This window comes from Buceros rhinoceros, unplaced genomic scaffold (genome assembly GCF_000710305.1).
Source record: "Buceros rhinoceros silvestris isolate BGI_N320 unplaced genomic scaffold, ASM71030v1 scaffold8630, whole genome shotgun sequence".
Taxonomy (NCBI): domain Eukaryota; kingdom Metazoa; phylum Chordata; class Aves; order Bucerotiformes; family Bucerotidae; genus Buceros; species Buceros rhinoceros.
In genome coordinates this window covers 10,491-26,571 of record NW_010388985.1, presented here as the reverse complement: position 1 = coordinate 26,571, position 16,081 = coordinate 10,491, and the positions used below count along the sequence as shown (strand labels likewise).

General features: G+C 38.1%; 1 protein-coding gene across 1 annotated transcript in view; it reads left to right on the top strand.

Annotated features, from left to right (window-relative positions):
- GLIS3 (GLIS family zinc finger 3) overlaps positions 1-15,764 on the top strand; it is a gene marked incomplete at its 3' end in the record, with an annotated part of 41,305 nt that extends 25,541 nt beyond the window's left edge. The window contains exons 2-3 of the mRNA XM_010132317.1: positions 8,834-9,041; positions 14,657-15,764. Coding sequence (XP_010130619.1) covers positions 8,834-9,041; positions 14,657-15,764 — 1,316 coding nt within the window. The remainder of the gene's footprint in view (positions 1-8,833; positions 9,042-14,656) is intronic.
- Positions 15,765-16,081: the final 317 nt, after the last annotated feature.

Sequence of the window (16,081 nt, the reverse complement as noted above, 5' to 3'; positions counted from 1 at the left end):
CCTGCTTGCATACTACAACAGCTAGTTTCTGCAGTTCTTCTGTGTTAACATTTGCCACCTGTTCTTAACTGGTATCACTAGTGCCCGTCAGTTGGCATTTATCCTTCATTTCTGCTGCTTATGCATTTTGGTCTCTGGAAGGAGTAAGGATGCTTTTCTGAGAAGCAGTCGTCAAATACCTAGGGTTACCTGTAAATATTTAGAAAGAGAGCCTTATGTGGTATTACAGCTTAACATTGAACAAAGCCTTTATTGCATGTTTTTTTGCTAAACAGGTGTCTCCTGCTGGATCGTGACATTCAGTGCAGTCTGGCACTGTTGTGTTACTGTGCAAAGACTGAAACTTGGCCCATCTTGCAGGCAGAAAGAAACCTCCTTGTGCTTCTGTCCTCTGGTCAGGACTCCTGCACAGCTTGCGGCAGGTTTTTCCTAGGGGAAAGTTGTCGTAGATCTTAAACCTGCTGAGAGCCTGTCCCCTCACTCTTGGTGAAGAGTTTTGCTGGAAGGAGCTAGCATCTCTGTGCCTAAGTGGGGTAAAGGAGACAGAAGATCTTCCCTTTGCCTGAGGCCTGGAGAAAGAAAGGGATCTGCTTCTTTCTTCCCAACATTACTCACTGTCCTTTCAACCAGGCTGACAAAAAAAGCAAGTATGAGCTGTGCGCAAAGAATGCTGCTTCTATGTTAGATAGTAGTACAATGAGAAGCAAGAAATCAGGACTTACTGTGTGAACAGGGGGTGGTACAATTGCTATACTGCCTTGCTTTGGTACTTGGAATGATGAAGTCTTTTCACCGGTGGGTTTGCATGCGCCTATGGTTACAGAATAGCAAAGCTCCTTTGTGGTATTTTCTAAAACACTAAGAATATTGAGCTAACAGAAATTATGTGATCTGAGCATTTCTTAATTAAAATTGAGAAAAAAACTTCAGGAATTACTGGGGGTAAAGTAAGTATGTATTTCTAACATGAGGAAAAGCACAAATAGGCAGTGAAGGTTAAACAGTGCTGGAGGTTTATGTGGGAGATGAAGTATTACAGAGACTGGAGAATTATTTTTCTACTTTTTTCTTATTGCCCCTCCGTAGTTGGCTTTTCTGAATTGCAATCAGATGGTGTCAGCAAAGAAGTATTCCAGCAACACTGCTGAAATCAATCCATTTATTTTGCACTGAGTGCAACACTGTTTAATGGGCAAAGTGTTTCCCTATAGGTTACATTTGACTCCTACTGTTCATAATGTATGAGGAATTTTAACAATATTATTTTTCAGTTTGCCCCTCAAGTAACACTGCTTACAAGTCAGTTGAAGTAACAGTCTGTGCTCTCACATACACGGATGTATGCTCTGTGTTCATTTAGGTCCGTTTCAAACCATAATTTCTCAAAGGCACTAGAACTGGAAGGTATTATCTCTAATTACAATACAATTCTCTTTTGTTCATTCCAGTATCTGTAAATTTCTATTTTGATTTTAATAATAATTTCCTCTCTGTCTGTATTGAAATGGTCTTTTAAGGAGCTGGCCGATACTGAAGTTTAAAACATGAAACTTGTTTTTTTTTCACCTGATATTATTATTTACCTTTAGATCAATATACCAGTAATATATTACATTACTAGTAGAGTTTCTCTTGATTTGTACCAGTTATTTGAGAAGAATATGAGTCTTGCACAGTGTATTCATTTTTCAGAAATACAAACTAAATGATCAGGCTAAGTTTCAGGCTATCTATTCTGTAGATAGACATTTACCAGAAGCTGATATGAGTAACTAATATTGTAAAGAAGTAGTAGCATAAGCCAAAGATGTAAAGCTGTTTGTTTTCTGCAGTACAAAAGCGCATACTCTATATTATTCTAACAAGGACAAAAGCAGAAGTCATCTAATGTCACTGATAACAAATAAGGAGTTACCCATTGCAGCTAAACCATTTATGTTTTAGTTCAGTTAAATATTTACTAGTCTGTTCAGTAGTTAACTGATAACTTCTTACTTGTTATGCAAAATAAGAAAACAAAGTAGCTTTCAAAATAGATTTTTAATAAGTGGGAGGCCTTCCTGATATAAATTCAACTGATTAAAAATTAATATGAGATATTATTAATGTCTGCAGATCTAATTGAAAAATCTTTTGTTTACAGTGTGCATTTTTAACTGGAAGTTTCCTTAATCTGGCTGTTTCATAATATATTCTTAGTTTAGTCATTACAAGACCACTGTTTTCATTTGTATGAATTTAGTGGTTAAAGTGTTCCATAGAAGGAGATGATCTCATTGCTGTCTGCTTTAAACCAGCTAAGTTAATCACCTGTGAGGTATTGTGTTCACCGATCAGTTCTGGATAATTTTTTACCTTAGTTCCACTTGAAGGGAGACATTGTTTTTCATTGTGCTTTGTCAGTCTCTTTTGTCTCACTGTAGAGTTGATTACTCCGTACAAGGAATGGCAAATAGCACTGGAAATTAGTGCAAACTAATTTACCAAGGACACTCTTGATAGTGAAGAAACTACCTTTCCAAGATTCAAAGCATGGAGAGCTTTTATAGTGCATAATAGAATTTTCTCGTAATACCAGGTAGTCATATAATTCTGTTTAGTGTATTTCCTCCAGATTATTTTTCTTGATTATAAAGATTAAGTCTCTGCAAACAGTCAAGAACATGGGAATTGCCAATGTTAGTCAGATTAATGGTCTGTCTAACTTGTTCAGAGTGGACACTGCCAGAGGCTTTGGAGGAAATTTCTTCCTAACAAGGCTTTGCTGATTCTAAGTGTTAAGGAAATTGTGAGCTAAGATCCTAACCATGAAGTTAAAACCAGTGGGGTTTTAGGGTCTCTATTTCAGAATTTTCTGTGTAAGGACAAGGCCTAGATTTTTTTAAATTTTATTTTTTAAGAATAAAAATGCCAAGAATCACTGTTTCACTTACATGTAGTGTCTGTGTGGTGTAATGCCACTGAGAAACTACTGTATTTCATAAGACTTGCAATAAAAATCATAATTTGGCAAGTTTTGGAGCCATAGTTTAGTAATGTACTTGTACCCTGAAAAATTCCAGATTGCATGCCGTACAAAAATGACTCATAACTAATGCAATTTTGACTGAATTTTTGTGTAGTTCACATAAAGCCTGAAGTTCTCCCAAAAAAGACTTGGGCTCACAAGGTGATATGGGTGTGAGGAAGCCCAGATTCTCAAACAGACAATGATTTTGGCTGATAATATGCTAGTAGAGGCAAGTGACAATCTCCCCCCATCTGCCTTTTTTTTTTCCCTCTTTGAATCTCCAGTTTAATGCACTTAAGAGGGTCTAATACCCACTACCCTGGGGCTGGCGTCTCTGTCTACAGATGGGGTGAAATAGTGGGTCTTTGCTGGCTGTAGAAACAATAGAAAAGTGGCCAGTATGTTTTAAGGACAAAGGGGCAAGTACTAGCTCTCTGTTAGTAATTGGTAATATGGCTGAAATTGGCAAAAGGAAGCCCAAAAGGTTTGGCAGTCCCCAGGGGAGGGGGATTGATATATTTCCTACCTGGAAACAAGTCTTCCAAGCAAACTTTTGAGTTTGTTCAGTCAGCAGCTACTGCAAAGTCCCTTCTGCTAGGCGCCAACAGCCCTGCAGATACAGTGGCACACAGGAAAGATGTATGTGGTAGCTGGGGAGTGCAACATCTGGAAGATTCACTGTGTTATGGACAAAGACCAAATTTGGTTTGAAATGGCCTCCGTGTTTTATGTCTAAACTATGAGAAAAATGCAGTCTTCCTTATTGCTTTGGTCTTTGCCTTCTTTAGTATTTATTGTCTTACAATATGCTTTTTTTGGAAGTGCCCTTTTCTACCTATTTTGGTGAATACAGAATCCATGCAAACAAGGCTGATGTCAATTACAAGGGAAACGTTAAAACCAAATGTTTCCCAAGGCCTTAAATAGGTGTATGTTAACAGACAGAAAATCACCTAGCAAAATGACCTTTTGCTTCTTTGCTGCAATTCTTTTACTTCTAGCTGTTATTCTAACAGCAACAACAGGATGGATTTTTGGATAATCCTAATAGCTTTCTTTCATACTGGTTAATTGAGTTGTTCCTAAATTTATTTACCTAAGAGATGATTGAATTTGATCTGGTGATATGTTTTTGGTACGTTGTGCATTTCAGAACACCAAACAATTAAAACTGGTTTTGCTGTTATATGTTTTTGTTGTATGTTCCCATCTATACATGGGAAGCATAGTTTACAGTTTTGAAGGTTTGGTGAAGCAGTTTGATTTTATAACCTGAGTTATTTGGAAGAATTAACTACGAGTTACTACGCTTGTCTTGGAGAAGCAGACCAACAAATTGGTTGGTTTTAAATCAATATCTGATAAAGGAAAGGTGTTTAAATGGAAATAATTTCACATTGGACTCTGCCTCAAAAGAGTATGAGTGATGTAAGTTAAAAGAATCTCATCCGAAGTTCAGTGTACCTAAATTAATGTAGTTGTGTTTTTTTGTGTTCTTTGAATGTTCTTCAGAAGATTGCAGTAAAATTTTTAATGGGTCAAGGATGAGTGAATCTCGGTATTAACCAAGTGTAGAGAATCATCAGGGAAAATAGGCAAGCTAATGAACGAGGAAGTGAATGGATTAAAATATTTCTACAAAACATTTTTTACTGCTTATACTTGTTGAATATTACTGTTAGTTATTGATAAAGAGCAGTTTTGGTTTATGTGTAATACATTTATTTGGAATAAATGACATACTAAGCAACCGTAGTTCTTCTCCTTCTCAGGCCTGATTCCATCTCCTTTATTTGCCTTTACTGGACTCTCTTCTGATTTACATCTTAGTATATGAGAAAAGGAATTGCTTCTCTTGCTCATTTAAAATACTAGGTCCACATATTTTTCTTAGAATCTACAGCCTTACTTGAAATCCACTGATGTCCTCCAAAGAGTTTCCCATTTATCTCAGCTGATGTGGATTCAAGACATTAAGGAAGTCCTGGTTGTCCTTTCACTGTCTTGAAATTCTCAGGCTTTTTGTCAATGATACAGTAAAACTGTACTGAGAGTTTCTCTTGCACTGTGGGTATGTGATGCCAAATGCTGATGCGGGACATAGTCATCATTCTGCCAGTTCAGATTTGTTCAGTGCTTTTGAAAACATGTTCTGACAGCTTGCCTTTTAGCAGCAGGCTCACGGCAGGTCAGATGTCCATGTTGCACCCATTTAACTTTATGCTAGATCAGATGTGGTCTGCAGTCCTGCAGTTGGCTTGAAGTCAGAATAAACTTACTATCTTGTGGTCTGACGTAGCTCAACAGATGTGTGATTATATGCCTAAGCCTGATTCAGATGAAATTTATATCGCTCCATGTCCTCTAGGGCACATATGAGGTATCAATGCTGGTCTTTTGGCACGTTTACACCTGTGGATATAATGTTATGACTTTGCTTTTCATAGCAGTTGTCTTTCACTTTACAGTCTCTTTCAACAGTGGGAGCTGATGATAGATTCTTTCTTACTAATCTCTCTCCCCTGCCCCAGCCTTTTAAGTGGAAGAATTGTAGTTTTTCCATGTAACAGCAAATGTTTATTAATGGTAGGAGTAACAAGGCCTTTTCTTCACTACTTGCCAAAGTACTCCTTTTCCAATTTTTTCCTTTCAGTGACCAGTGAGCATATCTTCTTTGGCCTTCATTCTTATCCTTATGTAACAAATTCACTTAGCTGTTCTTGGCATTGCTGAGATGCTATTTATCCACAGATAATAAAAGCAGACCCTATAGCTGAAAAGCAAACTGGGATGTATTGAGGATGCAACATTCTGTATTTAACAGTACTGGTTTGACGCTGCTCCCTTTTCTGGTTTTGCTTCTGCGATAATTTTTTCTCTGACATGTAAGTTCCAAGCAGCTCTGGTTTAATCATGTATTAATAGCAATTTTGCTGCACATTTGCAGATTGCTCTTTGAACTGAGATAGGGTCTGTCCCTAATTAGAAACTTAAAAGTGCACAGCCCTTGATTTCCTGGATATGATAAAGTAGATGTTATTGTTACCATTTAAATTTATTGAAAGTGGCTTATGAGTGAGGATGATTAGGGGTCTGGAGCATCTCTCTTATGAGGAAAGGTTGAGAGACCTGGGTGTGTTTAGCCTGGAGAAGGGAAGACTGAGAGGGGATCTTATCAATGCTTATAGCTATCTAAAGGGTGAGTATCAAGAGGATGAGACCAGGCTCTTTTCCGTTGTGCCCAGTGACAGGACAAGGAGCAGTGGGCACAAGCTGAAATGCAGGAAGTTCTATCTGAATGTAAGGAAAAGCTTCTTTACTTTCGAGAGTGATGGAGTACTGGAACAGGCTGCCCAGAGAAGTTGTGGAATCTCCTTCTCCGGAGATACTGAAAATCCTCTTGCATGTGATCCTGTGCAACCTGCTCTGGATGAACCTGTTCTAGCAGAGGGGTTGGACTAGATGGTTCGCGGAGGTGCCTTCCAAACTCTACCATTCTGTTCTGTGAAGAGTGTTATGGAGTCATCCATAACAGAAGAATAAGTATGTATGTATAAGGGAAGAATAAGTATGTTTTTGGTACATTTTTGTGGTAGAGCTTTTCTCAGTGCTAAATAGTAACATTTATGTCTTATTAAGCAGTCAACATATATAGGCTCTACAAGCATTACAGCTGTATTTCAGCATCAAAAACGGTTGGGTTGTTTATTATAGCATGCTTCCCTGTCTTTTATATCCTTTGGTGCAGAAAGCCTTTGGTTCTACATATTAAAAACGCTTTTCTAAAAATTAGCTGGCTGAATGTATATAATATACACACACAAATAGGCATATTATGTAGTATTTAGCATTTTATATGATGGAAATGTGTCATGTAAATTTTAACTTCATCCCACCCAGCCTCTTGCTGAGAGGAGTAGCATTCATGTATTACCAGGGGCAGCTTAGCTTTTTGCTTAATTTTCGCTGACTTGTTTCATTTTTGCACTCTAACATAAAAGCAACTGCTGAGTAGCACACTGATTCAGCTTAGTGAATTCAAAATGCAAACAAGAAAGAAAAATACTTTTTCTTATTCCTGTGATTTAATCAGACATCTTTAGTGGCAGCAGGCAGTAATCCTACAAAGCTTAAAAGCTTTTTTCTTGGGATCCACAATGGAGTTGAATGCAGTACAAGGAATTCTCCTTACATATTAGGCCTTGGAGATTTCCAGTCATTCTAGCTAAATTTTAGGCTAGGTTATTAAGGGTCTTCTTCTTTCCTTACCCTTGAATTTTCAGTCAGATGCTGTATTCTTCGCTTATGTTTCAAAGTAGTAGCAATGGGAAGTTGTTTTTCTTAAAGCGGTGCCGTATTTCTTCCCAAGGAGTACATTTTTGGTGGTGGATCATGCAATCAACTTGTAACATCTGTACATGAATTTACAAAGTACTTAGATCGCACTGGACTGAGAATCACGAATGTGCTCCTCACATATGTGAGGTATTACTAATTAGTCAACTAGAAGAGGAATAATTTGAAAAGAAGGCACAGACCTCTGAAATGGGAATAACCATATCTATTTGTTTGCTTTTTTTTTTTCTGAGGCAGAATCCAATACGAGAAAAAGCTATAATTTGAAATTTCTAAGTGAATTGAAAATTTTAAGATAATCCTATTTGGTCTGGAGGAGATTGAAGGATTTGGATTTTCTTTCTAAGGCTGTGATGTCCTTTTTTGTGAAGTTCACAATCCATTTGAACACCCTTGAGAAATACTAGTAGATTAGTTGTACAATCAAGTCAAAAGTAGATTTAATTTAGAAAATGGTTTAAACTGAAGCACTTTGCACCGTTTGTCCTGATGTTGCTATCCTGCTTTGGGGAGTAGTCTGAACATGGCAAAGCAGCTAGAAATGTGGATCGTCTAATTATTAGTTTCCAACTGTGATGAGAATTTGCTAGATATCCAATGACTTCCATCTGATAATCTACATTTTAACTTTTTCATCTTGATGTGCTTTAATGCAGGGGATCTTGTAAACCACCATCTGTGACCTAAATCAGAACACGAAGTACATAGAGCATTTTGGAGATACGTCCTGTTTGCCAGCTACCTCTGAAATCATCTCATATCATGTAATAGCCATCAGTTTGAGTCATGCCAGCAGTGATTAAGAGCAGATTGTGGCCTTCTAAAGGAAGACCAGAATGCTTCTCTGCTTGATCCAGCTCTAATTCCTTTCCCCAAACCTCTGAGGAATGCTGGGTTCCAGCTCTACCTCTCTCCTGCCGGGGAAACTCTGCAGCCTGTGCCCTTCAGCACACCAGACCTATTACAGGTGTTGCAGGTTGCATGCATACCTGCAGTTCCCTTGCTTTTTGGATGGCTGGTGGTAGGAATGATGGAAGGGCTTACAATGACTTGGAGTTACAGGGTTTAGTAGGATTCAAGGAATGGTGGTGTTCCTGCAGCCTCCTTGGGTTTCTTTTTCCCACCTTCTTCAGGGAAGGTGAACTTTTGGATTTTCTGTCCCTCAGCTGAGGGTTTTTCTTTTACCTGGACTCTTCCAGTGGTGTTTTTTTCTGATGTTTATCCATGATGCCTGGTCTTCAGTTTATGCACTTCAGCATGTTTTAAATGTGCATAATTGATTCCCCTTCAGAAAATTGCTTTTTGTGTTTGCAGAAGTTTGCAAAATCCTTGTATTGGTCCTCTGTTTGTTCTCATCTAAAGATTCTCAGCTCCAATTACTTTTCCTGCTTTGCAAAGTGATGTGAGTTCTGTGGCCTCTTGCAGGTTTATGGGAGATGAATACTAACTTACCTTGTTTATTTTTAGGAGGTCTCGGTTATGAACCCCAGTGCAAGTTCATTGGAAAAGGCAGCTGCAGCAATGTAGTAGTCACCAGAAGTCCCATGACAGTTCAAGATCCAGGACCTGTTTCACCACCTGCTAATCGGTTTTCAACAGAATGCAACCAGGTCAACCCTAGCGTACGGAGGTCTATGGATGCTTCCAGCTTGAGTGCTCCTCCATCAGATGCAAGGTCCCAAGCTACTTTTTTATATTCAGTGCTTTAAAAAGATGGTATTTTAATTCTCCTGTAATTTAAATGCAACCTTTTGGATGATTAAAGTGGCCTTTTAAATGATGCTCTGTTATGCCACCAGAAATCTAATTCAATGCAATTTAATTAACATCAGATATAATCATAGTGATTGGATCATTCAAATCATGGGTGAAATTTGGCCACAAACGTTTTCTATGTTTGATAGGGCTTTTTTGTTAGCTAAAGATTTTTATAGTCACTTCACTATATTTTTGCCATAAGGACAGGAAATGTTATGGAGGATGAAAGCAGAAATAGTTCTCATGTTACAGCTTCAGGGCAGTGACATATTTTAAGATTACCATAGTGCTTAGCGTTTTATGTTCGTACCTGTCAACTAACACTAATGTCAGACAAAATAAAGTTAAATGCATTGCTAATGTTCCTCTCTCATCAAATACCTTTACTTTTAAATTGTTTAATTATTTACATAATTAAGTTAATTAGAATAATTGTTCCTGGTCTGCATTGAGCCAGCAGTTAACTTCACCTGTGTTAGACTTCTGTCCCCAAAAACTTGTCCCCTTTCCTAGCTCTGGTGGGTAGTTTAATAAAAACTGTGGCCTCTCCCTGTAAATGTTGCCTTTTTATATCACTAAATCAAAGATAAATATTTGTTAATTAATTTTTAAATGCTTAAATAACTTTTGATATTATGACTGTGAATATCATTGACAAGCATGAATGAAGGGAAAATAGTTATTTGACTATTTGATGTTAGTTAAGCATATAGTGAGAAAACATTCTGGTGTGTTATTTGAGAAGCTATGCTCTCAATTCTGTAGATGTGACTCAGGCAACAGTTGCCTACTGAGTTGAAAACTAGCTGGCCATAAGAATATTTACATTTTGCTATATAGCTTTATTATAAGCCAAGGAACGTTCTTGAAATAATCAAAACTGGTACTATGTAACTGGAAGAAAACCTTGCTTTGCTATAAGATAGTTGATGTGACATTTCTGTCACAAAAGATAATTTGGCTTCCTATATAAATATTAGAGGGGAAACCATTCAGTGCTAAGATGATGACAAATTCGGAGACATGCCTGTGAGACAGAACAAAACAGACTATATAAAAATATTATTAAGTAATTATTAGTCACTTAATAAGTTTTAGGTGTGCCTGTATGGTTCCAAACACTGTTATTTTTACCTCAGCATGTGGTTGGGTGTACTGTGTCAGTACTGCATAATACTTTTTTTGTTTTTATTTTAAAGAAACATTTACTAAGGGCAAACTGAAGTTGAAACTCTGGCAGAATCGAGGGTCTAGTGTCCCTAGAGTCTCTTTTAATGATTTATCAATGAAGATGTTATAAAATCAGTTTGTGACACAAAGAATGTCCATTTCAGCAATTTTGCTCCCAAATTAACTATTTGATAGGGCAAAACAAGTTTAAAGTCAGATTTTAATTCACAGATTGTTAAGACACTTTTTTTTTTTTAATTTCTTCAGCAGTAAACTGCATTTGCATAAACTGACTCTGTAATCCTTCATGGGCTGAGTGCCCACGTGTGGATTGCATCTCTGAGACACCACGAACTGTGCTCTGGCATCTCAGTTCAAACTGTATTATTTGCTGAATTCACCCAAACCAAAACAACATGTCTTGATTTTTACTAATGGGAGAAAGAAAACTGGCAAAATTGGAGTTTTCCTACAGATAACTTCAGATTTTGGAGTATTAGACCATCAGGGATAAAACCTTCCCCATCTTTTTTGAGAGTTTCCCCAAAAACCTTTTCAGAATATTCAGTTATGCTGCTTGAAATGAGATGTAATACTGCCATTTACTTTGATGCAAGTCAGTAAAGGACCTGTTAAAGAGCAAATAGTTCTTGGCTAGTAGAAAATAGTTCTTGGCTAGTAGAACAGAAGACTGTGCAAAAAAATAAAAACCCCCACAGTTTTCACCCTTCCATGTTTATTTTTAAGATCTGGGGTTATACTTGGTACTGTGGCCTCTGTACACAGAAGGAAAATAGAAAGTAATTGCAGGAATCTCCTGTAAATGTTCATAAAAGATCTGGTCCAAACTCAAGCTGGTTTAGATTAGAGTAAGCAGACACAACAATTAATACCAGCTGAGAATCTGGCACAGTGGTATTGCTGGCTTTTCATTTTCATATTAGCTATACTTATTTTCCCCTAGAAAAATACTTAGTCACAGTGTGGGTTGGATTTTAAAGAATTTTTTTTCTTTTGGGAAGCTGAAATCTGTATTACTTTTGAATTTAGAGGCTTAAGTGAGAACCAGACTTCTTCAGGTTATTTGTCTCTTACTGACTGTATTCTTGAAATTCTGGGCCAAGTTTTAATGTTGTCCCATTGTAAGACTTCTGAAATGCGGTTTTTTTTTTTTTTTTTTTTTTTTTTTTTTTTCAGCCTCACTGATGGGTGTGTTCCTTTGTGTTAGGTATTTTGAATGACACTGATGCTAATATGCACCTGATTAAAGGACTTGATATTATGAAGGTAGACTTGTTATGTTGATGCACGTTTTTTTCCCTGCTTATAAATGAGAAATTAAAAATTTAAATAATCAAACTGCAAAAAAAGTCCCTATTTGTATTTTCCAGATATAAATACATGTGTAGCCTAGCATAGAAAAATCACAGCTGCCTTACTTTTCTAGACAGGGTCTGTGCTTGGGGTCACAGTACGCTATCGTATTAACTGCCCTAAGATGAACGGTGCTTTAACAAAGCCCATTGATAACAGACCCAACAGCCTGAACAATTTTTTTTTTTCACAAATAATTATACCTTTAGCTCTAAATCTTATGCAAGATCGACCTTATATAGCTATCCCATTTTTCTCATTTCTCTCAATGCAAATTGTAGTTGGCATGTTAATTGTGCTTTTCTTCAGTGCACTGTTTCAAAAGTGCCATTTAAACCCTGGCGGAGTCAACGTAATGTCCATAACCGGCATCAAAGTTAACATAACCCTATACTGATATTAAATCTGAACAGGATGTTTCATATTCTGATGCAGCAAATCAGTCATCCATTACAAAGCGAGTAACTTGAGCAAAGGAGCATTTGCTCATCTGTGCCGAAGGTCACCACAGTGAGGCTGGGTGATATTGAAAGCTACACGATCGCTGTTCGTGAGCTATCTCAGTGCGCAGACATAGCACCTGCAGACTGCTTCCTCTCTCCCTCAGCCTGTGCAAAGCTTTCCCTCTAGACACAAAGGGGTGGAGGGGGCAGCCCTGGTGCCCAGAGCACCAATTCCCCTCCTCCAGCTCTCTCGCAATGACAGAGGAGTGTTAATTGCAGCATGATCTAGCCCTGAAACCAAAGTCACTGCAGAAGGACTTTCCTTTCTTCATGTTGGTTGACTCTCAAGTGCTGGAAAATGCTGTAATACTAAGTAGTAGGAAACAACTTCATCATTCAGGGAATGCTCATGTGGTGGGCAGAATAAGAGACTCTGTGATTTTTCAGCTTTAACCTCTGTGGCTAGAACCGAATGTGGAAAGCTACATACATATCTCTTGCCTGAATGACTTTACCTAGTATTTTCATATATTCTTTCAATGTTGCTGATCGAATTGAAAGATAATCCACAGGTACCAGAGGATAAAAGTTGATTTGCCAAACAAAGTAATGTAAATTTGGTAAATATTGTCATGTACACTGAGAATATATCCAGAGCTATTGTTTCGGATCTGCTCTTGCTCTCTTGGGTTGACTGATGTTGTTTAAAATGGGATTCAGATCCCCAGTTTTAGCCTACTATCCCTTCTTAAACTAAGTAGTTTCATGTACCTCCGCCAAAGCTGAAGTCAGTGCAGTAAGGCTGTGGTGCGAACATATGTTGCAGCTATGAGCCATAACATATCGGTCCCATGGATCTGTGTTTCCTGAAGCAGTGTCTGTAAGAAAATCTTGCAGAACTCAGAAGCAACTGCAATATTTCCTACCCTGGGTAGACATAAAAAGTTGCTTTCCTATTAAAAAAATGAAGCAAGTAAAATACGTAGAAGTGCCTCCTTAAAGGTCTTGCTGTAACTATGTATGTGTCAAGAAAGATGAGATTTATTTTTATAAGTTTTCTTCATGGTGCATACTTTCTCTTTTAGAAATGTGAAGTTTGTAGCGATATAAAGAGATGCAGTAAAAAGATTACAAATAACTGACTATGGGAACTCACTTTTGTAAATAAGAATACGTTATTCCTTGCCTACGTGACAGTTCCTTTGGATTATTTCATGTAAATATTTCATATAATGTTTACTTAGATCTTCAAGAAATGTTTTTCAACACCTTGTGTTTAAGGTATCTAATTAACACTTATTAGCTGTCTTTAAGTTAATTTGACCTCTTGAAGTCTTTGTACAATAGAAGAAACTATAGTGTATCTTGGTTTTTACATGGAAACTGAGAAGCTGTGATTGACTTGTTCACCTTAAAAAATGCATTTTAGATTTAGAAGAGAAGTCAAATTTCCTAGGTACTTGAATCACCATTGAAATTCTATACTTCTTCAGAAGCGTGTTGTGCAAATAATGAACCCAGGAATTAACTCTCAGAATATAAGATGCAAAGACTTCTGTGTCTGTGAGATCTCCAGGTTTATCTAGACGCATACTCGGTTCTTCCTACTATTACAGCCCCTTAAAAGTAGAAATCAACATACTGATAGCACTGCTGATGGGCAGGAAACCTAGGTCTGCCAAGAGGTGAACTGGAAACATAAAGACATAAATCCGCTTGCCCTCTAACCCAGCATTTGCATCCATGAATCAGGGACCCTGATGGCCTTGTATTTTCTTTTTCGACCGTTCTGTAGAAAACAATACTGTTAAGAACTTATGAGTTCTTTTTTTAAGCTACCTCTAGGACATTTGCAGCATAAAAAAGTCTCATAATATTTCTGAAAAAAACCAGTGATAACAGCAAGATTACACTTTTGTGAAAAATTTTGATTGCTGACTTGGAGGCAGATACATCTTCATATCGAAACTAAATAAACCCCTTCAACCAGTTCTTCTACATTATTCACTTATTTTGTTTGTTTTGTAAAGTCAGATATTATCTGTATATGTAAACTTGAGCTGCTTCAGTAGAGGATACTATTTGTGTGCGTTACAATTGGCAAAGCCATTCAGGTTAAATATTTATTCTTTATTAATCAGTTTTCTTCCTGTTCTTTGCCAGCAAAAATAATAGTTAGCTTGAATCAATATGAGTTTCATACAAGGCAGTAGTATAATGCCTCGGATTCAGAAGCTGAAATGTATTTACACCAGAGCTGATGAAAAAATTTGCATTGATTTCTGCAGGGATGCATCCAGAACACTTACAGCAACTTTTTTTTGAAATCTTGAAGTTTTAAAGTTGGTTTCCTAACTGACAGTAATATGTATGTAACCTGTGCCTGCCTGCTGGTACATGATCTGAGAGTGCTAAAGTTGAGTACGTAAAATTAAGGAGAACTTTTATGACGTGTAGCCTTTCTATAATTTTATGTGTGTGTGAATATAGAATAACCACTGCTGAATTGTCTTAACTGCTTACTTTTATTACGTCTTTATTCCAGGTTGCTCTTGTCACATGAGTCTCTGGGCTCTACGGCGTTAAGCTTGTCAGAAGGTCGGTCCACTTTGAGTGTTAAGCATGGGTACAGGACACTTCCTTCTGTTCCTCCTGACCAAGGTTTGCAAAACAGCAGTGAGCTCGGGGATTTACTGAATTTTTCACCTGGACCATCAGTATCCAGTAACTGCATCTCTAACTTGCTACCATCCTACTTACATGGCATGGAAAAGCATTCCACTTACTCTAGTCCTCGCCATTCCTCAGCCCGAACTCAGTCAGCCCGCTCCAAAAAGAGAGCTCTTTCTCTATCTCCTCTCTCTGACGGCATTGGGATTGACTTCAATACAATCATCCGTACATCTCCAACCTCTCTGGTGGCCTACATCAATAGCTCTAGAACATCACCAGCAAATGTCACCCCACAGCCTGAGGTCTATGGACATTTTTTGGGAGTGAGAGGAAGCTGTATCCCCCAAAATTACTCTATTTCAACTTCACAGAAAGGCGTTCTCATGGCTAATGGAAACGTCACCTTCCCAGGGTATGTTGAGAATGGGACTGGTGAGTACCAGCAGATGCAGCAGCTAGAACAAGCCTGCTTGCAGATGGCCACCACAAGTAACATGGTGATCCAGCAGGGTGTGCCGCCTGCGGACAACCAGGTGGTGGGTGTCCTGAAAAATGAACGGCTGGATGGCTTCTCAGGCTGTACGGTAGACATGCCTCCTCCACCCCTGCTGCCGCCGCCTCCTCCACAAGGGCCACCCCCACCATACCATGCTCACCAGCACCAGCATCCACACAGCTTCCCCAGTCACATCCACCCACTGGCTGTGCCTCCTGCCCCAGATTCCCTGCTTGATGAGGACGACGAGCTAGATGATTTTAATGGCAGGCATGGTTGTCGCTGGGTTGACTGTGGTGCACTGTATGACCAGCAAGAGGAACTTGTGCGGCACATAGAGAAGATCCATATAGACCAGAGGAAGGGAGAGGACTTCACTTGCTTCTGGGCAGGGTGCCCACGAAGGTACAAGCCATTTAATGCCCGTTATAAACTGCTGATTCACATGAGAGTCCATTCAGGAGAGAAGCCGAACAAATGCACAGTAAGTCTGAGTTCTGTCTCTTTTACCAGATAAAGGCTCTCTATTACTCATGAAAATAGAGAAAAGCTGTAATTCTTTCTTTCTTCTAGTTAATGCTGTGCTTTTTTAACTGGACTGTGTGAATGAATGACTGTTATATCTTTCCACCTAGTTAGTAAAGAAAGGTCTTAAATTTGATATGTAGCAATGGATAGGATTAGACAAAATTTTATTTTCAAAATCTATAAACTTTTACTGTATACTGCAAAAATGACACGGTACACCTTCATAAAGCAAAACGTAGAGTTTTGCTTTATGCTCATCAGTACTGAAGTACG